Source organism: Bos indicus, chromosome 23, assembly GCF_029378745.1.
Source record: "Bos indicus isolate NIAB-ARS_2022 breed Sahiwal x Tharparkar chromosome 23, NIAB-ARS_B.indTharparkar_mat_pri_1.0, whole genome shotgun sequence".
Lineage (NCBI taxonomy): Eukaryota > Metazoa > Chordata > Mammalia > Artiodactyla > Bovidae > Bos > Bos indicus.
In genome coordinates this window covers 32,749,625-32,774,176 of record NC_091782.1, presented here as the reverse complement: position 1 = coordinate 32,774,176, position 24,552 = coordinate 32,749,625, and the positions used below count along the sequence as shown (strand labels likewise).

The following is a 24,552-nucleotide window of genomic DNA, read 5'->3' as shown; positions in this document are numbered from 1 at the left end:
TGAGCATGATGATGGCTACAGGAATATACATGAAAAAATTACATGGAACTCTATATATACATTGTACCAATGTCAGTTTCCTAGCTTTTAAATTGTATTATAGTTATAGAATATATAACCATTGGGGAAAAGGTCAAAGGTACCCAAGACCTCTCTATACTATCTTTAGACCTTTCTGTTAATCTGCAACTATTTCAAAATAAAAAGTTTTTTTTAAAAGGACTTGAATAGAACAAGAACTAGAGAATGAAAAAAAGAGGGACAGACAGAAACACAAGGCAAAACAAAAATGGCAACAAGAGAGAGAAGGAGAGAGGAAGCTGCGCAAAAAACTAGGTTTCTCAGTTCTAATGAGATGGATGAAACTGGAACCTATTATACAGAGTGAAGTAAGCCAGGAAGAAAAACACCAATACAATATACTAACGCATATATATGGAATTTAGAAAGATGGAAACAATAACCCTGTGTACGAGACAGCAAAAGAGACACCGATGTATAGATCAGTCTTATGGACTCTGTGGGAGAGGGAGAGGGTGGGGAGACTTGGGAAAATAGCATTGAAACATGTATAATATCATGTATGAAACAAGTCGCCAGTCCAGGTTCGATGCACGGTACTGGATGCTTGGGGCTGGTGCACTGGGACGACCCAGAGGGAGGGGAGGGGAGGGAGGAGGGTGGAGGGTTCAAGATGGGGAACGCGGGTATACCTGTGGTGGATTCATTTCGATATTTGGCAAAACTAATACAATATTGTAAAGTTTAAAAATAAAATAAAATTAAAAAAAAAAAAAAAACTAGGTTTCTGTTTACTCATGACATACAGGCTCCAGATCTCCCCTCCTCCCTTGGGCACACCTAATCTACAGTTTTACCCAAAACAACTCCTTTGAAAAGAAATGCATGAACTAGCTGGGTGAATCCTACACACAAGGTGAATAAGAAAAACCCCACACGAAAATCAATTTCAATTCAATTCAGTCGCTCAGTCGTGTCCGACTCCTTGTGACCCCACGAAGCACAGCATGCCAGGCCTCCCTGTCCATCACCAACTCCCAGAGTCCACCCAAACCCATGTCCATTGAGTCAGTGATGCCATCCAACCATCTCATCCTCTGTCGTCCCCTTCTCTCCTGCCTCAATCTTTCCCAACATCAGGGTCTTTTCAAATGAATCAGTACTTCACATCAGGTGGCCAAAGTACTGTAGTTTCAGGTTCAACATCAGTCCTTCCAATGAACACCCAGGACTGATCCCCTTTAGGATGAACTGGTTGGATCTCCTTGCAGTCCAAGGGACTCTCAGGAGTCTTCTTAAACATCACAGTCCAAAAGCATCAATTCTTCAGCTCTCAGCTTTCTTTATAGTCCAACTCTCACATGCATACATAACCACTGGAAAAACCATAGCCTTGACTAGACAGACCTTTGTTGACAAAGTACTGTCTCTGCTTTTTAATATGCTGTCTAGGTTGGTCATAACTTTCCTTCCATGGAGTAAGTGTCTTAATTTCATGGCTGCAATCAGCACCAACAATTTCTCCCTGAGAAACAAAGTGTTTCATGTCTGGGACCCTCAGTTTGAAGACTTACACCTGAGACATGGGCCTCCAAAACATACCTCTGAAAATCAATGAAGTTTGTGTGCATGAAATCCGTGAAGCTATAATGAACTAAGAAACAGGCTCACCCAGACTCACTGTGGCTATCTCTCCAGGGCACAGCATACAGACACAGACTGAAACCTCCAGCTTGTCCCTAAAAGAAGCCTATTTCCTTATCTTAAAAGCTAAGACTTCTAACACATATCTAGGGGTCAACTGCAATCTTCGCCAAACTCCTGAGAAGCCATCAGGTGCCATCATCATGCTCTCCCTCTGTCCCACCCCAGATCACTGGTGTCTCTGTGCAAAGAATTTGTGCACACATATGGCTGCCCAGGTTTTGTGGCTGCTGCCAGAGGGCACACTCCTTGATCACCTGGTTCAGTGGCTTGCGTTTCTGGGTCCAACAGGAGAGTAGCAAAAAAGAAACAGCCTGTAACTGGCTACCTGCACCCACCCACCCAGGGCTCAATGTTGAGGGAACAGACAGAAACACCCATCTCCATCTTCTCCTGAAAGAGGTATAATTGCATATTTGAAAAGTTATTGCCTTGGGTTCTGGTAGATTGCCTATGACAACAACAATCACCTTGCCCGGAATGAGGACCTGTGCTTTTGGACCACAGCACATGCAGAGGCTCAGATCCCCAAGCTCAAGCTTGAGCAGGGTGGTGCTTCGGGGAACAGTAGGAACTATCTGGAGGGGGACTGCGGGGGTGTGGGTCCACAGACACCTGGAGAACGGGAAGGACACACTGCTGCGCACAGGTACGAGGGGCGTGGGGCCTCCCTGGTCCCCCCTAGGGCTGGACCTGGCTTCCCACGAAGAGAAGAAAGTGAGGTCAATGTGGAAACAGTGCCCCAGTTCCTGTAAGGAGAGGGAGGAATCCTCCCAGGTTTTCATATTCTGTACAAGAGAGTGACTCGCCAGTGGCCCCACTTCTCTGAAAGACAATTAAGGAATCCAGTCTCCTTGGGGAAGAAGCAGGAACCTATCCCTGAGATAACTGGTCAGCGGTGCCTCTTCACCCTGGGTGCCATCTTGTGAACCATGACTGTCTCTCAGGGCCAGGTCTCACCCTGAGAACATGTTTGGAGGCCTGACTCCAGCTTTTCTGAGTCATTCGGCCTCCACCCAAGTCAGGAGCATTACTCTGTATTCATTCCCTTACATAGTGCCTCCTACCTTGGCTCTCACCCTGACTCCAGAACTTTCCAAGGACTCAGGAACATGCCCAGACCTCCGAGCTCAGGCTGGTGTCTGGTGTTTGTGCTGCTTCTTTTCAAACCCTCTGTCCTGTTTATTCTCAGGATTGTCACAGGATGCTGCTTCAGGGACCCATGGAGGTAACACTAAATGGGAATTTTCTGATTCATCCTCCATAGACCTTCCAAAGACACATGTGACCCATAACCCCATCTCTGGCCATGAGGTCCCCCTGAGGTTCTGGGCCCTGGGCTTCTACCCTGAAGAGATCTCACTGACCTGGCAGCGTGACATGGAGGACCAGACCCAGGACATGGAGCTTGTAGAGACCAGGCCTTCGGGGAATGGAACCTTCCAGAAGTGCGCAGCCCTAGTGGTCCCTTCTGAAGAGGAGCAGAGATACACGTGCAATGTGCAGTGCAAGGGGCTTCAGGAGACCCTCACGCTGAGATGGGGTAGGGAGGATGCTGGGGTGGAGCTTCTTCTCAGATAAAGCTGGAGCCTTTCTGGACCCCTTCAGCAAGGTCAGGACTCAAACCTGAAGTCTGGGCCCCTTCTCTTTCCTCCACAGTACCTTCTCGGCCCTCCGTCCCCAACACAGACGTCATTGTTAGTCTGGTTCTACTCGTGGTCATGGAAATTGTAGTAACTGGAGAGTTGGACTATAAAGAAAGCTGAGTGCTGAAGAACTGATGCTTTTGAGCTGTGGTGTTGGAGGAGACTCTTAAGACTCCTTGGACTGCAAAGACATCCAACTAGTCCAATAAAGGAAATCAGTCCTGAATATTCATTGGAAGATCTGACGCTAAAGCTGAAACTCCAATACTTTGGCCACCTGATGTGAAGAACTGACTCATTTGAAAAGACCCTGGTTCTGGGAAAGATTGAGGCAAGAGGAGAAGGGGACAACAGAGCATGAGATGGTTGGATGGCATCACTGACTCGGTGGACATGAATTTGAGTAAACTTCGGGAGTTGGCAATGGACAGGGAGGCCTGGCGTGCTTCAGTCCCTGGGGTTGCAAAGAGTTAGACACGACTCAGCAACTGAACTGAACTGAACCAAATCTTTGATATTTGTTGTCTCAGGCGCTGTTAGGGGAAGGATTTTCTAATACCCTTTCGGAAAGCCTATTAACAACTTCCACATCTTATAATTCCCTGAATCTCCTGGAGAATTGTCTATCAGGTACATTATCCCCAGGGTTGATACTAGGAAACCCACATAGGGATAAGTAACTATTACTGGAGTTGAAGGAGACTGGGTTCCCAGAGGCTACAAAGAAGCTGTATATTTCAATGTAAGGAAGTCCTGTGGTCACTCCAGTTCTCACAAAGCCAGACATACCCTCCACAAGAATCATTCCATCTCTCATCCTTGTACACAGAACACAGAAGTCGCTCAGTCATGTCCGACTCTTTGCGACCCCATGGATTGTAGCCCACCAGACACCTTGGTCCATGGGATTTTCCAGGCATGAATACTGGGTTGCCATTTCCTTCTTCATCCTTGTACATCTGGAGGCAAAGGCAACATTCTCTTTCTTTTATTTTTCCCATTATGCTGGAGGCTGACTTGGAAGCCAAAGGCTCTTCCCAGAAGACACTTTCATTCTGATATGAGCATCTGGTAAGTACAATGACCTTTACCTGGTTAAGAAATGAGTCAAACTTGAAGATGAGCACTGTGTGACTCTCTTCCTTTTTCTCAAATCTACTTTTTACTTCTCTCTCTGCAGGCAGGTTTCCTTTGTTATTCAGTCCATACAGCATGAACTGGCAGTAGCTTAAATTCTAAATTTTAATATATCCTCTGCTCAAGAGCCAGCCATACTTCACCTGGCCATCCCCACCACCCTTCAAAGACCCCTGAGTGAAAGGGCAGAGTCTTTGATGAAAGGATGGAGATAATCACAGGAGCCACTTTCTCTTGGACATTTCTCTTTAAGTAGAAGAGAAAGATCTACACACTAGAAGTAGCTACTTTAAGGTAGAGAGGCCTTCTACACTTTAAGTGCAAAGTGGTGAAAGTCATTGGCATTTTGGGACCCAGAAAACTCAGGGCTGCATCAACATTAGTCACATTGGCAGCTCTGAGACCACTGGTGCACGACATAGCATCACTTTGTCAAAGCAGGAACTGGCAGAACAGTAGTGATGAGCAACTTAGATGAGAAGGGGAAGAAAATAGAGGGTTCTGCTCACCAGGAACAGAATTCATGTGAGAACTTTCTGGGAACTCTAGATAGAAACGGTGGCAAATAATAAAAGCAGAGATTTCTGTTGTGCCAGCCAGATGTAGAGCTGAGGGAAAGTACAGAGAGAAGAAACCTCCCAAGAAGGACTTTTCTTAATTTTCTTCCTTCTGCTTCTTGCAAAGCTCAGAGCCTGCCTTCCCCTCCATCTTTGCCCACTTGATATCCCATGGTGAAATGCTAAAGTCTCCACAGGTGTCAGAGAACACTTTTTCAGCAAACATTTCTGAATGTCCCCCTATGTGGCAAGAGCAATGCCAAGTGGCATGACACAACTCCAGCCTGTGTTTCCTGAGACTGTATCAGCCCATAGGCCCAAGAGTGATAATAAACAACAGGCTGTTGTTTTATCTACTATTTTATTTACTATTTCAACCCCACCTAGGGCTTCTCAGGTGACTCAATGTTAAAGAATCCACCTGCCAATGCAGTAGACAAGGGTTCAGTTCCTGGGTAGGAAGATCGTCTGGAGAAGGAAATGGTGAACCCACTCCAGCATTCTTGCCTGGGAAATCCCATGGACAGAGGAGCCTGGCAGGTACAGTTCACAGGGTCACAGAAGAGTCAGACACGACTTAATGACTAAACAACAACAACAAGCCCTGTAGTCTGGCCAAAAGGAACTGTTTCTGGCAGTTCCCAGGAAGTTCTTGCATGAGCTCTGTGTTCTCTGGAGTTTAAAGCACCTGTGCCTCTCTCCACTTTGCCTATCTCCGTGTAGAATACCTCTCTCTTCCCTTGAGTTTTGTTACTAATCACTGAAAAAATAGCCCAAGAGAGGCCCTCCACTATCTTTAGCTTCTGCCACCAGACTCTCTATCCCTTTGGCTAAGACACAAGACAGTGGGGCTGGTGAAGAATCAGTAATAGAATCAGAGATGGTGTTGTCTGGCATCCTCTGGCGTGCATCTCATTCTACCCCAAAACCAGTCTCTCTCCAGAGGCAAATAGAAGTCTACATTTATAAAACTGGATTTCCATACACAAAGGCAAAAAAGATTCAGTCCATGGGATTGCCAAAGTATCTTACAAACACAAAAGGGTCTTTAAACCAAAACAATAAATACATAAATGTTTATATTCAGAGAGATTTCTATATACTATATTTACATAGCATATATTTTATATATTTATTACACATTTTATACATAATCTCAATGGCCACATAGCCTGGAATAAAAATCACTATGAAATAAACACTGAGGACACATATTTCTATAAGAAAAAATTACCTAAGTCTTTAAATATATTAATGTATTCATACATTACATGTTGATTCAACTGTTCAATTGCACACATTACAATACATCTTGATTGTTTCCTGTATGTCAGGCACTGTTCTACACATATAATGATTTTGTTAAGACAAATTTCCGGATCTATAAATCTGTCATTATACTGAGGCAGATTAGAAAAGAAATAAGATTTTTTTTTTTAAGAAACAAGGAAAACTCTGGATAGTAATGAGTGATCTGAAGACGAAATGAAGGACAATGCAATAGACAATATCTTGAGGGGAGTATTAGTTGTGGTGTCAGAGAAATTGAAAATGAGAAAAACCAGACAGACATGAACATTCGGGTATTAATGTTGGGAAATTCTAAGGATAAGAGGGTTTCCCTGGTGGCTCAGTGAATAAGAATCCGTCTGTCAGGGAAGAAGACATGGGTTCGATTGTGATCCAAGAAGATCCCACATGCCTCAGAGCAACGAAGTTCGTGCACCATAACTACTGAGCCTGTGCTCTAGAGCCCAGGAACCACTCTTATCGAGCCCATGCATCGCAACTAATGAAGACTGCATGCCCCAGACACCGTGCTCCACAAAAAGAGAAACCCATGCACTACAAATGGAGAAAGCCCCAACACATCAGTGAAGACCCACCACAGCCAACAATAAGTGAAATGAATAAATAAATTTTTAAAAAAAATTCTAAAGATGGGAAATTGAGCATAGCAAGAGAAAATACTAGAAAGGTAAGAAAAGGATTATGAAGGCTCCTGTATGCCATAGTGAGGAATTTGGAATTTGAGTTGAAGGCACTTGAAAACCACTCGAAGTTTTCGAGAAGGGAAGTGAGGCAATTCTTTTAGGAAGGATAATTCTTTTCACAATATTCAAGAAGGCTATAACCCCTAAATTCCATTTCTAAAACCCTTACAGTTTTGAAACTTCTTCCATATTATCATTTCTTTGACAAAATTATTTTGTGAATCTACTATACATACTAAATTCTTTTCCAGGCTATGGTACTATTATGAGATATTTCTCCTCATAGGTATTATATACTATTAATATCGTCTCGTGGTTTGTGTGTGGTGTGTGTGTCTATGAAAAAGAGAGACATACAGACAGACAGAGGTTGATCTCTAAAATGAGACCAGATGATTTTTATGAAAAAGAGAATGATTAATGTGAGGTCTGAATTTATAGGAAGTGAACACGAAAGGTTGAAACAGAGTATTTGCTCTATCATATTAAGCAATTTTAAAAGACATAAGGAAAGAAAACAAAAACTCATTGGTGCTTTGCTGAGTTTTCACTGAAAGTGGTAACAATGAGAGTTTCTCAGGCTTAGTCCTCTGGAACATACAGTATGGACAGTGAATTCTAAATCACTTCCAATAAAAGTTTTCCAATCAATAGACATGATTACAGACTCCATATCAAAGGCTCCATGACTTTACTTATTAAAATATATTGTTCCCATTTCAATAAAATTGTTCATAGTAAATTTTATTATCTGAGCATTTTCAGAGAGAAATATTTTTCTCTACACAAAGCAGAAGCAAGAAAGCCAGTCTAAATATTTCAATCGTCCAGAGAAGGACTAAGGCAGTACATATTTGTAACTTATTTCGAACATCTAGATTTAATTTTTGAGAAACTCGAGTTATCTTTGTAGTTCATACATCATAAAGACAGTATCCCCAGCAGTTAAGAACTCATATTTTAGAGTCTGTTGGAATCCTGCCTCTGTGATTTACTAAGTACATCACTCTGATAAAATCACTGCACCTCTTTAACCCTCAGTTCCTTCACATATTTAGCAGAAATCATGATAATGCCAAGCTCACAGAGTTGTTGTGACAAATTGCATAGAAAGTGCTTCGGTCAGTGCCTGAAACACAGAAGGTACTCTTACATATAACTCTCTAGCACCCCCTTGTTTGTCAACAAAAGAGTAACTGTGAAAAGGCCTCAAGCTTCCTCACAAACTCTACTTACTCAGGGGGAAAGACGTGGATTAAACAAACAGCTTAACAGTATGGAGTTCTCTTAACTCCAACAAGCGGAGTACAATGGAAAGAGCTAACGACAGCGCTTTCTCTGGATTCATTCTCCTGGGCTTCTCCAACCAGCCCCAGCTGGAAACGGCTCTCTTTGCGGTCATCCTGATCATCTACTCCTTGAGCTGTTTAGGCAATGGCGCCATTATGCTTTTGTCAACCATGGATCCTCACCTCCACACCCCTATGTACTTCTTCCTCTCCAACCTCTCTTTTATGGATCTTTGTTTGACTACTTGCACTGTCCCTCAGACCCTGGCCAACTTTAAGGGGAAGGACAAGACCATCACCTATGGCGGCTGTGTGGCCCAGCTCTTCATTGCCTTGGGACTCGGGGGAGTAGAGTGTGTCCTCCTGTCTGTCATGGCCTATGACCGCTATGTAGCTGTGTGCCGTCCCCTCCACTACATGGTGATCGTGCATCCCCAGCTTTGCTTGCAGCTGGTTGTAACTGCTTGGCTTACAGGCTTTGGCAGTTCTGTAGTCCAGACAGCACTGACCATGACTCTTCCCCTCTGTGGTAAAAACCAAGTGGACCATTTCTTCTGTGAAGTTCCAGTGATGCTGAAACTGGCCTGCACCAACACCTCTGTCAATGAGGCTGAAGTCTTTGCTGTCAGTACCTTCTTCTTGGTGGTGCCCCTGTCACTCATCTTAGTATCCTACGGTCACATTACCCATACAGTCCTGAAGATAAAGTCAGCCCAAGGGAGACAGAAGGCTTTTGGAACCTGTGGTTCTCACCTAATGGTAGTGATTATTTTCTTTGGGACGCTCATCTCCATGTACCTTCAGCCTCCTTCCAGCTATTCACAGGATGTGAACAAAAGCATTGCACTGTTCTATACTCTGGTGACTCCCCTGCTTAATCCCCTGATTTACACTTTGAGAAACAAGGAAGTCAAAGGGGCACTAAGGAGACAAATGAGGAGAATCCTAGACTTGAGGCAGAGTTAAAGCAGTGCTTGCAGGCCCAGGAAGTTCTGCAATGGAACACTCCTGAGTGACTAAAAACTAGTTAATTTAATCCAACACATCCTTATAAAGCACCAACCATGTGCAAGACAGTGTTCTGGGTACTTGAGATGTATCAGTGAGACAGAGGCTAAACCATTGAGCTAAACCTTTTGCTAGGGAGAATATATGTTAAATAAGATATTCTAAAAATAAACTATGGTATATCATGTACTACACAATAATGGGAATGAACAATAACTACACATACGAATACATGAATGATTCCTACAAACATGACTTACAGTGAGCAAACTAGATACAAAATAATTCCTACTGTATGATTCCATTTACATAAAATTCAACCCAACGAATCTCTGGTATTGAAAGTCAGAAGAGTGGTTCCCCTGGGGACTGGGAGTTCTCCCTTGGAAGATATGTGGGGGAGGGGCATTCTGGAGTTCTGGTCAGGTTGTGATTCTTGATCTGGATGTTGGTGATATAAAGTATTCAATCTGTGAAAATTCATAAAACCTGAAACTTAAAGTACTTGCACTTTCTGTATGGATGCTGGACTTCAAATCATTTACTTCTTAAAAGTTTTAAATAAACCAGATATTAGCAGAATACTTTGATTTTAAATGATCACACTAAGTATTTTTGTTACTTTCACATAAAATTTGGGTTTATCTTCTCAGTGATCTAAGTTTCTTCTATCCATTGACCATCTTTAATAGATTTAAAGTGTTTAGATATTAGCAATTTCTGGACAACTCAGATGAACCTTGTCTTGAAGACTTCAATTTAATGAAGATCTCAATTCAAGTTCATGTGTCCTGTGAGTCTCCCTGGTCTCTTCATTCCATGTAGATACTTAGTGACCAGGTCTTGAGACAAAAATCATACTGATAATTTTCAGATGAAAATTCTACTACTGGGAATTATATTGCCTTGAATTAAGTTTATCTTGACTGAAAAAGACGTGTATTGTGAATATTTGTATATTTCTATTTGTATAATGTAGCATACAAAAATGCATAATTTACTAGTAGCCAAAAATATTTTCATTTACCAGAGATTTTAGTACTTTTCAGTATTTAATAGCATATGATAAGAGGGCAGATACTGAAGGGAATTTATAAAACAATATAAAAAACAGAAATAATTGTCTGGTAAGCTCAATGTGCCTTTGTGCAAATATGTTCTTCTTAAATATTTCTTATTTAATATGGTAAATTGGATAGTTTTTCAGGTATTATTCTGCTAATGAAATAATAGAACAAGGATTTTTCTTTATTTAAGTGAAAATAGATTGCTGAATTGTTGAGGTCTGTACTATACTTTTCTCTGCTTGTACTGAATATGAGTGATTTCTGATTATATTTTTTGTAATACAGAAGATATGATTTTTTTATATCAACCCCTTGGAGTTTTCTTTCAAACCATCACAGCTAGACTCACTGATAACATAATCATTTTCTGGCACAAAAGTTCCATACTCTATAATCATCTAGATGCTTACATTTTTCCTTTTCAGCAAATAAATGCTGAAAATATATCATTTCATTCAAAGTAGCCATTTGTGAATTTCATTTACCAATAAGGTGCATTAGGTTACAACTGACCAAAGTTCCCACTGCAAGTCCAGTCACTCCTCCTTAGCCACAGACTCAACCAAACATGGATCCATTTGATCTGTCATTCTCCATAAAGGATTTGAGCATCCAGCTTTTCTGGTATAGAAGTGGGTGGGAGGAAGTGCCTGAAACAACCCCTGGCCAATACTGACGAACAATTGTACTTGGAAAGGCCAAATTAATTGTACTTGGAAAGGCAACCATATTTCTGAAGCCATTAGAAAGTTGTGAGGTGATGAGGGTGATGTAGACATGAATAACAGAAAACACTGAACACTGAGGTGAGCTGAAGGGAAACTGCCTTTTTTTTCCTCATAGAGCATTTGATGAGCTTGATTGTCAGATGAGGATTGAGCATGGCCCATAGAGAGGGATTTTGCCACGAAAACATGAAAAGCCAAACACTCATGTAAGGCTAAAGTGACAAGCTGAAAACTTAAAGAGACTTAACTATGTGGCCAGATGTTTCCAGTGGACATTTCTATTTCCAGTGGGCTCCCTGGGAAGCCAGAAAGTCAGAACAAAGTTTAAAAAATATGGAACAATCTATCCTGCAACTCCATTGTGCTTCAGTTCATTTCAGTGCAGTCGCTCAGTCATGTCCGACTCTTTGCAACCCCATGAATCACAGCACGCCAGGCCTCCCTGTCCATCACCAACTCCCGGAGTTCACTCAAACTCAGGTCCATCGAGTTGGTGATGCCATCCAGCCATCTCATCCTCTGTCGTCCCATTATCCTCCTGCCCCCAATCCCTCCCAGCATCACAGTCTTTTCCAATGAGTCAACTCTTCACATGAGGTGGCCAAAGTACTGGAGTTTCAGCTTTAGCATCATTCCTTCCAAAGAACACCCAGGACCGATCTCCTTTAGAATCAGACTGGTTGGATCTCCTTGCAGTCCAAGAGACTCTCAAGAGTCTTCTCCAACACCACAGTTCAAAAGCATCAATTCTTTGGCGTTCAGCTTTCTTCACAGTCCAACTCTCACATCCATACATGACTACTGGAAAAACCATAGCCTTGACTAAACGGAACTTTGTTGGCAAAGTAATGTCTGTGCTTTTCAATATGCTATCTAGGTTGGTCATAACTTTCCTTCCAGGGAGTAAGCGTCTTTTAATTTCATGGCTTCAATCACCATCTGCAGTGATTTTGGAGCCCAAAAAAATAAAGTCCAACACTGTTTCCACTGTTTCCCCATCTATTTCCCATGAAGTGATGGGACCAGATGCCATGATCTTCGTTTTCTGAATGTTGAGCTTTAAACCAACTTTTTTACTCTCCTCTTTCACTTTCATCAAGAGGCTTTTTAGTTCCTCTTCACTTTCTGCCATAAGGGTGGTGTCATCTGCATATCTGAGGTTATTGATATTTCTCCCATCAATCTTGATTCCCGCTTGTGCTTCTTGCAGCCCAGCGTTTCTCATGATGTACTCTGCATATGTTAAATAAGCAGGATGACAATATACAGCCTTGACATACTCTTTTTCCTAACTGGAACCAGTCTGTTGTTAAAAACTCACTAGGGTAAGGGGTCCTTTCTCTAACACATAGTCCTCTTCCGTAAGGCAGTTGCCAAATTTTGAAGCTTCATGAAGCAGAGGCTAAATAGCTAATCTAGATGTCTTTGAAGGGCAGAACTTAATCTACAACAGTCTTTCAAGGCTGAGAAAATAAGACCCCTGAGACTTTCTGTCAAAACCCAGGAGAAGATTGTATCTCTTGTATCTCTAGAAGAGAACAAGATAAAGGCTGAATAGAACAAGGACCTACTGTACAGCTGAGGAAACTATAGCCAATATTCTGTAACTATTTTTGTACCTGATAAAGGTTAAGAATCTGAAAAACAATATATACACACACACACATTGTGTTCATCATTTCATGATGTATGTAACTCAAATCACTATTCTATACATCTCAAACTTAAATTACTATTCTATACATCTCAAACTTATGCAATACTGTATAAAGGACATAAAGTCATACAACTTCTAGAAGAAAATATTATTCCTCAATGAGGCTGGAAGAAAGTAAAAGAATAGCTATCATTAAAAAGATAAAGGATAACAACAGTTGGTGAAGTTGGAAAAAGAACACCTTGTACTGTTAATGCGAATGTAAGTTGGTAAGCCACTATGAAAGATAATATGAAGATACCAAAAAAACTAAAGATAGAACTTCCATGTTATCCAGCCATCCAAATTCTAGGTACACCAAATAAAATGAAATCACTATCTGCACTCCCATGTTCAATGGCCTCATTTTTCACAAAAGACAAGATACAGAAAAAAAATAGGTGACCAAAGAGGTGAATGGCTAAAGAAAAAGTTCTACGCATATCCAAAGGAATATTATTCATTAATGAGCAAGAATGAAATACTGCCCTTTGCAACAACATGGATGGACCTTGAGAGCATTATACTTAGTGAAATGTCAGAAGAGAAAGACAAATACTGTATAATCTCACATACATGTGGCATCAGAAAAACTGAACTTGTTACAAACAGAGGAAAGAATGGTGGTTACCAGAGGCAAAGAGATAGAAGTAATGGAGAGATATTAGCAAAAAGGTACAAACTTCCAGCCAAAAATTAGCTTCTGAGGAGTCAAAAAAATAAACTTTTAAAAAATTTTTAAGGGGAATAAATATTTGACAAGATAAAGATCATAGCTAACACTAAATAGTAATCACTGTACCATATATAGGTATATCAAATCACACTTTGTACTCTTTAGACTTGCTCAATTTGTCTCTCATTAGATATAGAACAAAATAAATGAAAATAAGAGTTATTATTCATTTCTTTCATCCTACTTATTTTTTCTCTCTTAACTCAGATTTTCACTATTGATTAAGACAAAAATTTCTACGTAGTTAATAAATGAAAATACTCTAACTTTATTTATGTACAAAGACTGTCTTCTCTTTGTGCTCCCAATTTCAATCCAGAGCCTGAAAGAATGGCACTTCTAAAAGTTTAACATTTTGTGTATCCATCATAACAGCAAAAGGAGCATGATCTCTTCCATGAAGCTCCTTAGTGCAGCAAATTCTATCAATTTTCTTTTTAATGTGACTTGCAGGAATAAAAAATTACCACATTGACTTGTGTGTATTTGTCCTTATTTCTGAAAACACTGAAATTACACCATATATAAAACTGTATCTTCTAAGTGATATAAGCTAAAGAAAACATTTCCTTCTACTGTTCATCCTCAGGAAAGAGTCAAGAGATCGATCTAAAAGTGGTTGCATACAGAGTGCGTGTTTGTGGATGTTCACATCCAGCTGTGTGTAATCACTTAGTAATGTGTGTTATTTAAAGCCAAATAGAAACCAAAATAGAACATGCTGGGGAGGAATATGAGGAGAAATATTCTTTGGGAAGTACTGGAGGCTTTTTCCAAGATGGGGAGTAAATTGAGAGAGGTTGATCTCATGATAACAATGACACATTGATGACTATGGTGCTCCCTTTATTTATATTAAACCAAACAGAATTCTCATTGAGTGGATGCATCATTAAGAAACTTTCCAAAGAGAATCTTGGGAGACTATTGAACAATCCTCAAATGCAAGAAATAAGGACTGAAAAATATTTACTAAGCACTACTTGTGACCGGCTAACACAAAATCAGGACTGGGCTCCTGAGAAAGGTTTTGACAACTAACAGTGACATTGCATTGATCCTGAGTATCCCCAATAACCTAATCACTGGAAATGCCTAGGATGCTTCAGTGAGACTAAAGCCACAGGTATAAGCAACAGCTTCCCTGGTGGCTCAGAGGGTAAAGTATCTGCTTGCAATGCAAGATACCCAGGTTCAACCCCCGAGGAAGATCCCTGGGTCAGGAAGATCCCTGAAGAAGGAAATGTTATCCCACTCCAGTATTCTTGCCTGGGGAATGCCATGGACAGAGGAGCCTCATGGGCTACACTCCATCAGGTCACAAAGAGTTGGACACGACAGAGTGACTTTCACTTTTCACAACTGAAGAGTTTCACTCTCAAAAGAGGTTAAAATTACCCTCAAAAATGGTCACCTAAATAGAAGAACTTGCAGCTTCTAAATACATTGTGGATTTAATTCACTACAAAATGGTTAAAAGAGTCCACCAAATAATATAAATCAGTAGAACAGATTGTTTAAAAGGAGCATGAACACCCAATCCCTATAGCTGCCTCAGGGACACCTTCCCCTGAACCCTCTGATTCAGGAGACATACAACTTCTCATTTCTGCATTTACACAGAGCACCCCTTTCCAGGAAACCACATTAACAAGACATTTCCATACACTGTGGTTCCGAGTCTGCCATATCAAGTTTGAACTATGCTACAATACTGAAAAGACGGAAGAAGCTCTCAGTCATAATACAAACAGGCATCAGAAAAGAGCACACCTACAGAGGAAAGAGTTGACAGAGAACTATAATCTGTTCTTCCGTCCTCAGTGACCCTGGTTAGAGCAGAACCCTGGGCAAACAGTTAACACTGAAATCTACTGACTAGGAGATAAATGAGGATATTACAGGGGTCACTATATGCTGATTACCATTCTACTAATGTTTTTAGCAGGGTGGATAGGGTCTATTTAGAATGTGATAAACCTACAGTATACAGACTACAGTTGTTCTGATGAATAAAACTCCTAAAAGCCAGAACACGACTACAAAGGTGAGGACACATATCAGGTGAGAAACTCTCAAGCCTTCCTTTTCTGATTTGTACGATACAAGATAAACAAGTGAGAGTCCCTCATTTATTTTATGTATTCCATTTTAAAAACCTAAGTTCAGGAAGCAGTGTCTGACTGGTTTGGGGCCTCACAGACATTGCACATGTTGTTGCTCTTGTTTTGTATTATTTTCTAATTGTTTGTCAGTCTGGTGCTGGTTAAGAACTGTGCTTCATGGGAGTCTGACTGACACTTCAGGCTTCCAAGGTGACACCTTACCTGAGCACACTGTGTTCATCTTGTGTTCCTCAGAAGGCAAAAATGATGAAAGATTATGACTTGCTCTTGGGCGTATTGACAGTTCTGAACTCCAGATGGGATCAAATAATTTAGCCAAGGCCTGGATACACCCACTGCAGCCATTTCACGGATATTAAGAATTCAAAAGAAGGGAATGCCCTAGCGTTCCAGGGTATAGGCTCCATGCTTCTACTGCAGGGGCCATGGGTTCAATCTCTGTTCTGGGAACTAAAGAGGGACAGCTTGAAAAGGTAGATATCATTTGAAAAATTTACAAAATAGAACTGAGCTTTGAGTATGTGGTATCTTTTAAATGATTTTTTTAAATTATTTTAGCCTGAGATCTAGATACCTGTATTATCTGTAAGTTATTCTAAAGTAATATACACATCCAAATGACACTCAGGCATTTGCTTAAAACAAATAAATCTGTTTGGTGGCAGTCCTTAGGAGCAGACAAGTAGCTGCTCACTCGGGAAAATAGGCTTTGTGACTTTATGTGACCTTGAGGGTTTCTGCACCAAAGAAAGTATCATTGAGGGATTTGTAAGTGACTATTTGGGCATAACTATCAAGAACTGATTGAGTAATATGAGAGGGGGAAATTTCTCACCATTCAGAGTACAGAGCACTCCAAACTGCTTGTTATCAGGTATATGTTCAGCATTACTGTGGGGTCAAAATCCTTGGTTTTACAAGTGTTTAATTCAAGGGTGAAGAGTGTGGTGCTGTTACAAATATAGATAAAATCTTGACCCTGTATATAATTTACCCACACTGCCATATCCAGCTTGCAAGACCACTTCTCAGGCAAACTGGCCGAGAGGGTTCAAGACCAAGAGGATGGTTAGCTGCTAGGAGAGGGAACTGTGTGATAGTTGTCATGCTTTTGTCTCCACTAAGAGACACAAATGCACTTACTTGCCTAGTGGTACATGCTGGGGAAATCTACCAAAAATCATAAATATTTCTGTGATGATAGCACAATCAATGCTCTAACCTCCAGAGAAAAATACACTGTTCATGATATTTAACTGACACCAAAAAACAGAATCTATACCTGAAAATAAATTTATGCTGTAAATTGCACTTGAGTGGGGATCTAAGACCTAAAATTTTTTTCTGGAATGTTTGTTTTGTTACTCATAATTCAGAACTCTGTGACAGTTATTTCACAATTAGACAGCTATTACTAAAGCTTAGTCTTGTATTTTTAAATTAATAGACACAATATTTGTTTTTTCAATTTCCTTCTGATGAGTCTGAGGACATCTCCACAAAACATGGGATTTCCTGGGAATCAGGGGCCATTTCCAATAGTTTTATACTTCACTAAATCCGAATTACACGGGACGTTTGGCAGAGGAGAGATTCTAAGGTCTTAACCAATTGATGCCTAAATCAAAGAGTTTATAAAATGGCATGACGAGAAAAATTTAAACATATTTTACCCTTTGAAACTTTTGCTGCATCACAGGAGGTAAAATGTGTAGAATATGCAGTAGAACTTGGGTCATATGCTGCTCAGATATAATGCCCTTAAAATTTCCTCATTTAAAAATCTCATTTTAGAGAGGAACTGCGTGGTTCACAAAATTAAAATAACCAACTTTGTACCTCACATCAGTGTTTTTCTCCTGCTGTATACAAAAATACATGTAAGAACTACCTGGTGTTCTTACCAACGAAGGGGTACCAGTGGTCTGCCAGCAGTGCATCATACCCTTCGCTCAGTGAGTCCTACTGCTGCTGGTGCTGCTGCTGCTGCTAAGTCGCTTCAGTCGTGTCCGACTCTGTGCGACCCCGTAGACAGCAGCCCACCAGGCTCCTCTGTCCATGGGATTTTCCAGGCAAGAGTACTGGAGTGGGGTGCCATTTCCTAGGCACGGCCATCTCTGAAGTGATCCTACACAATATGGCGGCCGCACTGCTGAGGTTACAGTTGCACCTGATGTCTGAATGGCTTTGCCAAAATTAATGCAGCAAGATTTTCTTTGAGATTCAACTTTATTTTCCCCACAAGTGCTCCACCTACATCAGTGAAAAACGTCTGATCAAATCATCAAACCATGGAATTTCAGTAGAGGCATGATCCAAATAAACGAATGAATGTTATTTTCTAGTAACTCCTAGAAAATATTACTAATAATATTCCTTACAGTGTTTCAGTGGTTTTATGTTCTTATTTTGGCTTCATATAATATAAACGCATGTCTTTTTGCAAATAGATGTGGAACAATGTACCCAAATGAGAGTGCAAATAAAAATCCTTGGAGCTGTTAAAACAGTAACTACAAAGCAGATGCTGCCAGAACATTGAAACAGCATCTCTGGAAGTTGAAATGCATACATGAACTTAGAATCCGAACATTCACTTTTCAACGGGAATGAAAGAGACAAATTCCCTGCAGAGTTGCCAAAGGAAATTTTAGATAACTCATGGGGCATACATATATCTCTGAATAGTTCTGGCGTTCAAAGTCCTTCCATTAAACTGTCCTCCTCACCCATCATCTGGAGTCAGAGTCCTTCCAAAGCACCTTCTTCATCGCTCCCTTCACATCCCTGTTCCTCAGCGTATATATGAGGGGGTTGGTCATGGGGATAATGACAGTGTAGAAGAGAGACATGAACTTTTCCTGATCCTGGGAGTCGCTGCTACTGGGCTGAAAATACACAGAGATGGCTGTGCCAAAGAACAGGGAGACCACCGTGAGGTGGGATCCACACGTGCCAAATGCTTTTCTCTGCCCTGCAGTGGACTTTATTCTTAACACGGCCCTGACAATCCGACCATAGGAGAACATGATTAATGAAACAGGTGTGAGAAGAGTGATGACACTGCCAAAAAAGGTCATATACACATTCATGGTGGTGTCAACACAGGCAAGTTTGAGAAAAGGAGGGATCTCGCAAAGGAAATGGTCTAATTTATTTCTCCCACAAAGTGGTAAAAGGAAGATGAGCACTGTCTGTAACAAGGAATTGGCAAAACCAATGATCCATGAAGCAGAAGCCATCAAGGCACACAGACGAGGGTGCATGATTACTGTATAGTGAAGGGGCCTGCAAACAGCTGCATAGCGGTCAATTGCCATAACTCCTAGGAGAATACATTCTGTACATCCCAAACCCAGTGAGATGAACATTTGAACTACACAACCACCAAAGGAGATGGATTTGTCTGCTCCACTGAGATTAACCAAGAACTGGGGAACAATGCTGGTGGTGTAGCACATGTCCAAAAAACTCAGGTTAGAGAGGAAAAAGTACATCGGGGTGTGAAGACGTGGGTCCAAGTAGGACAATGCAATGATGGTTGTGTTTCCCAGCAAAGTGAAGATGTAGAAAATCAAAAGAATTACCAAGAGGACGAGCTCAAGTTGAGGCCTGTCAGAGAAACCTAGTAGGATAAACCCAGTGAAAGAACTCCCATTTTTCTGTTCCATCCTTTGCTGGCACAAGGCTCCTGTCAAACCAGGCATTTAGCAATTTATAAAAGGTATTTTCCAAGAAAGAGCAGTGTTGAAGAGGAAAATCTATCATGTTCAAAGGCATGGCCACAGGATTTTATATACAACTATTTGAATAAATCATGTACCCATTGAAATTGATATATATTAACTCAATTAGTTCTATACTATTCACAAAAAGTTATATATTGATATTTAATACAAGAAAATAATAAATAAAATACTAAGATCAAATAATGAAACTTGGTTTGCATCAATCATAGATATAATATGTCTTTCAGATTGAGATTAATAGGATTGAAGTACAATCATTATATATATACATTTTAGAGAAATTGGAAGTAAGGAAAAATCAAGGCAGAATGATTAGAAAGAGTAAGAAAGATGTAGACAGAGGGAGAAAGTTTATTTTAAATATGTTTTTCATTATTCTACATAACTGTATGTGTATATATCTCACATGTAATTGAATAATACAAAAAATCTCTAAAATGCATTCAGATATAGAATAGTATAAGCTAGAATGTACTTATACAAAGATTATATTACATTTGAAGTATCACTAAGAGTGCTGCATGCAAACATTTTGGCAGAATTGTTGTCTCTCTACTCCTAATACGTTATATTTGTGAATGCTATACTCCAATCTTTCTGTATAGTAGTAAAAAATAAACTGTTGAGAGTTTGAAAATATTACCATTCAATTACAGTGCTTAACGCTTGCCCTTGAGATAACTAAAATTACTACACCAATTTAACAAGAACTCCAAAACTTTATTCACTGTGCATAGTCAGTTCATGGGCTTTCCTGATGACTCACCAGTAAAGAACCTGCCTGCTAATGCAGGAGATACAGGAAATGTGGGCTCAGTCCCTGCATTGGGAAGATACACTGGAGAAGAAAATGGCAACCCACTCTAGTACAGAGAAACTGGTGGGCTACAGTCCATGGAGTCATAAAGACTCAGACATGACATAGTGACTAAATAACAAAAATAGTTCACAGCAGAAGTTCAAAACCCAGTGATCATCATTTACCTCTTCTTTCTGTTGATTTCATTTTCACGTATTATCAGCAACTAAAAGCCTGGAATTCCTAAAGAAGATAGGATTATGCGCTATCAACATTTTAATCAAGATAAACATTTTTTAAAGATATCCAATTGTGTAATCTGTGCACAAGGTGTAATGGTGTACAACACTCCCTATGATAAATATTTAGATAGATAAATATATACAAACACAGATGCACTGTCAGTGCAATGACAGGTCAAAGATAGGATGTAAAACTAAAAGTATTAATAATATGAGGGAAGATATAAGGAAAAGTACACTTTGGTATTATAAAAATCTAAGAACATCCATTTACATTAGGTTAATTTTACGTATGCACCTTTCTGGGAGCTATCTTGAAACATTACTTACATCAAACCAAACGCAACACCAGCCCTAAGGTTAGCTGATTACCATATTCATCTACCTATTTATTATTGCATAGACATGATCATTGGTATTCTCTGGTGGCTCAGATGGTAAAGAGTCTACCTGCAATGCGGGAGACCTCTGTTTGATCCCTGGATTGGTAAGATCCCCTGGAGAAGGAAATGGCAACCCACTCCAGTATTCTTGCCTGGAAAATCCCATGGACAGAGGAGCCTGATGGGCTACAGTCCAAAGAAGCGAAAAGAGTTGGACACAACTGACCGACTTCACTTTCACTTTTTCATGATCATACATTAACTTAAGCAACATAAGAAAGTATGTAATTCAGTTCTATTGCATTCAAATGATTAGGCACATAGTGCATTTTTAATTCTTCTAAGGCTTTCAAACTTTGAATCTGAATTGGGTGTAGACCTGCTGCTGTGTGAAAGAAATTGATACAATATTGTCATAAAATAAATGTTAATAAAAACTGAGTAAAGGAAAAAGTGTGAAAGTGTTACTCACTCAGTCACGTCCAACTCTTTGTGACCCTGTGGACTGTAGCCCACTAGGTTCCTCTGTCCTTGGGATTCTCCAGGCAAGAATACTGGAGTAGGTTGCCATGCCCCCCCTCCAGGGGATCTTCCTGGCCCAGGGATTGAACCCACATTTCTACTCACACTTCTTTTGTCTCCTGCATTGGCAGGCAGGTTGTTCACCGCTAGTGCCACCTGGGAAGCCATTAATGAAGGAAAAGTAAGAGCCAAATGTACAAGCTGGATTTACAAAAGGCAGAGGAACCAGAGATCCAATTGCCAATATTAGTTGGATCATAAAAAAGCAAGGAAATACCCCAAAAATTCTACTTCTGCTTCACTGACTACACTAAAGCCTTTGACTGTTGGACCACAACAAAATGTGGAAAATTCTTAAAGAGATGGGAATACCAGACCACCTAACCTGTCTTCTGAGAAACCTGTATGCAGGTTTCATACAAGAAGCAACAGTTAGAACCAAACATGGAATATGGACTGTTTCAAAATTGGGAAAGGAGTACATCATGCCTGTGTATTGTTATCCTGCTTATTTAACATATACAGAGTACATCATGTGAAATGCCAGGCTGAATGGCTCACAAGCTGGAATCAAGACTGATTGGAGAAATATTGAAAACCTCAGATACACAGATGATACCACCCTGATGGCAGAAAGCAAAGAGGAACTAAAGAGCCTCTTGATGAAGGTGAAAGAGGAGAGTGCAAAAGCTGGCTTAAAATTTAACATTCAAAAAACTTAAGATCATGGCATCTGGGCCCATCACTTCATGGCAAATAGATGAGGAAAAAATGGAAACAATGACAGATTTTATTTTCTTGGGCTCCAAAATCACTACAGATGGTGACTGCAGCCGTGAAATTAAAAGACCCTTGCTCCGTGAAAGAAAAGCTGTGGCAAACTTAGATAGTGTATTAAAAGCAGAGACATCACTTTACTAACAAAGGTCCATACACTCAGAACTATGGTCATGTATGGATGTGAGAATTGAACCATGAAGAAGGGTGAGTGCCAAAGAATTGATGCTTTTGAATTGTGGTACTGGTGAAGACTCTTGGACTGCAAAAGTCCCTTGGACTGCAAGGAGATCCAGCCAGTCAATCCTAAAGGAAATCAACACTGAATGTTCACTGGAAGGACTGATGTTGATGCTGAAGCTCCAATACTTTCACCACCTGATGTGAAGAGCCAACTCATTGGAAAAGACTCTGATTTTAGAAAAGATTGAGCACAGGAGGAGAAGGCATCAACAGAGGATGAGATGGTTAGATAGCATCATTAACTCAATGGGCATGAACTTGAGATGGTGAAAGACAGGGAAGCCTGGCATGCTGCATTCCTGGGGTTGCAAAGTCCGACCTGACTGAACGACTGAACAACAACCACAAAGACTCAAATGAAAGAAGAGGTAGTGGTGGAGGGGCCCTGGGGAATATTCCTTCATCAATGGTGTAAATGTCCTCCATGTCCCATACTTTAGTGGTAAGGAAAGAAAAAAAAAAGATCAGAAATATAAAAAGGACACATAATAGAAATTTAATACATCATGTATGAGAAGGATTAAGCTAATCTAACTTAACACTCAATCACAGAACAGTATGGAAGAGCACTAGTTCACACACCTCCAAAAACAATACTTAATTAAAAATTCTCACATTTAAAGTTTGAAAAATTAAAGTATCCAAAATTTGAAGGCTGGAAAGATATGCTGCTTGTAGCTAATAATGCTGGGATTCCCTGGTGGTCCAGTGGTGAAGAGTCTGCCATACAATGTAAAGGACACAGGTTTGATCCCTGGTCAAGGAAGATCCCTCATGAGCAGGACAACTATGATCCCACATGCGCGGGGCAGCTATGCCCATCCGCCACAACTACTGTCTCCTGCACCACAACTACTGAAGCTCGTGCTCCACAACAGGAGAAGACAACACACTGAGAAGCCGGCGCACCACAGCTAGAGAGTAGCCTCTGCTCGCTGCACCTGCAGAAAGCCTGTGAGCAGCACCCAAGACCCAGTGCAGTCAAAGATTAAATGAGTAAATACAGAAATAGTTTTGAAAATAATAGTAATAATGCCAGCACTGTTGGTATTGTTGATTGTTTGATATGCACTACAACTTTTACATGCATAATCTCAACTATCTCCAAAACAGTTTGACATTTATTACTGTTACCCTTCTATATTTGAAGAAATAGACTAAAGTGGTTAAGCAGCTTAGCCAAGATTATTAAAATCCTAAATTTGTAAACAAAAATTAGGTCTCTTGGATATCAAAGTTTGTGTTTTTAGCAAACACATCGCTTTATTGCCAGACATGAATATATTAAAATTCAGCGGACACCACTGCACATAGCAGGGTTTACAATTTCATAAGATTTCATTCTTCCTTTTATTTCTTATAAGAATGTGGTCTGTGGTATTCACAGATCTATATAGAAAAAAATTTATAATAGAATTATAAATTTTTGACAGTCTAAATGTGCAATGACAGGATATATTCCCTGACACACTTTCTCAGAAGAGCAAATACAACCTATGGCTCAGTCTCATGAACATATATACAAATACTGACACATTCATCCTAGATGAACTGCTGGAAAATTTTTCTAAATGTACCTCATAAAGGAAGCATTCACCAAAGTGAAGGGCAAATATAAAATGTTATTTCTTCAAAGGAAAACAGCAACACAAAAATGGACCAGTGTAATAAAATGATGATATATTTTATCATCATATCAATAAGGACCAGAAAGGCAGTTGATAAAAGATAAAATCCTGTCAAGATGAAGTTGTTCAAACCATTTGCAATTATACAGAGTAATATTCGTTTATTAGAAAAGGGATGCTGAATGACCAGGTATCTGACAGGTCTAAAAATCAATGATTTTAGACTGAAAAATTTAATGTCAGACAACAAACAAAAGCAACACCAACTAAAACAGAAAAAAAGAATGTAATGTCTTTGTATGTTACAAATGATTCCGGTCCAAGTGGAGATTACACTGGAAGGTAATTAGGATACCAATGTCATATTTGCTTCTTTAAATATTTTTTCTCTAAAGAAATTCAGGAAATTATCCCTTCCTGAGGACACCAGATATGGGAAACTTCAAGATGCATCATCGCAATGATCTCAAGAGTACATTCTGCTGGCCTGGGTCACACCA

The 24,552-nt window shown here is 40.2% G+C and overlaps 2 protein-coding genes and 1 pseudogene across 2 annotated transcripts; 2 read left to right on the top strand and 1 right to left on the bottom strand.

Annotated features, from left to right (window-relative positions):
• Positions 1-1,604: 1,604 nt before the first annotated feature.
• Positions 1,605-3,491, top strand: LOC139178849 (BOLA class I histocompatibility antigen, alpha chain BL3-6-like; annotated as a pseudogene).
• A 4,878-nt stretch (positions 3,492-8,369) lies between these two features.
• Positions 8,370-9,314, top strand: LOC109576533 (olfactory receptor 2G6-like). Its single transcript, XM_019985170.2, has one exon. It carries the CDS (start codon positions 8,370-8,372, stop codon positions 9,312-9,314), a length of 945 nt encoding a protein of 314 aa, XP_019840729.2.
• Positions 9,315-18,441: 9,127 nt separating this feature from the next.
• On the bottom strand, positions 18,442-19,389 carry LOC109576623 (putative olfactory receptor 2B8). The gene has a single exon (XM_019985283.2). The coding sequence runs from the start codon at positions 19,378-19,380 to the stop codon at positions 18,442-18,444; it is 939 nt and encodes a 312-aa protein (XP_019840842.1). The 5' UTR covers positions 19,381-19,389.
• Positions 19,390-24,552: the final 5,163 nt, after the last annotated feature.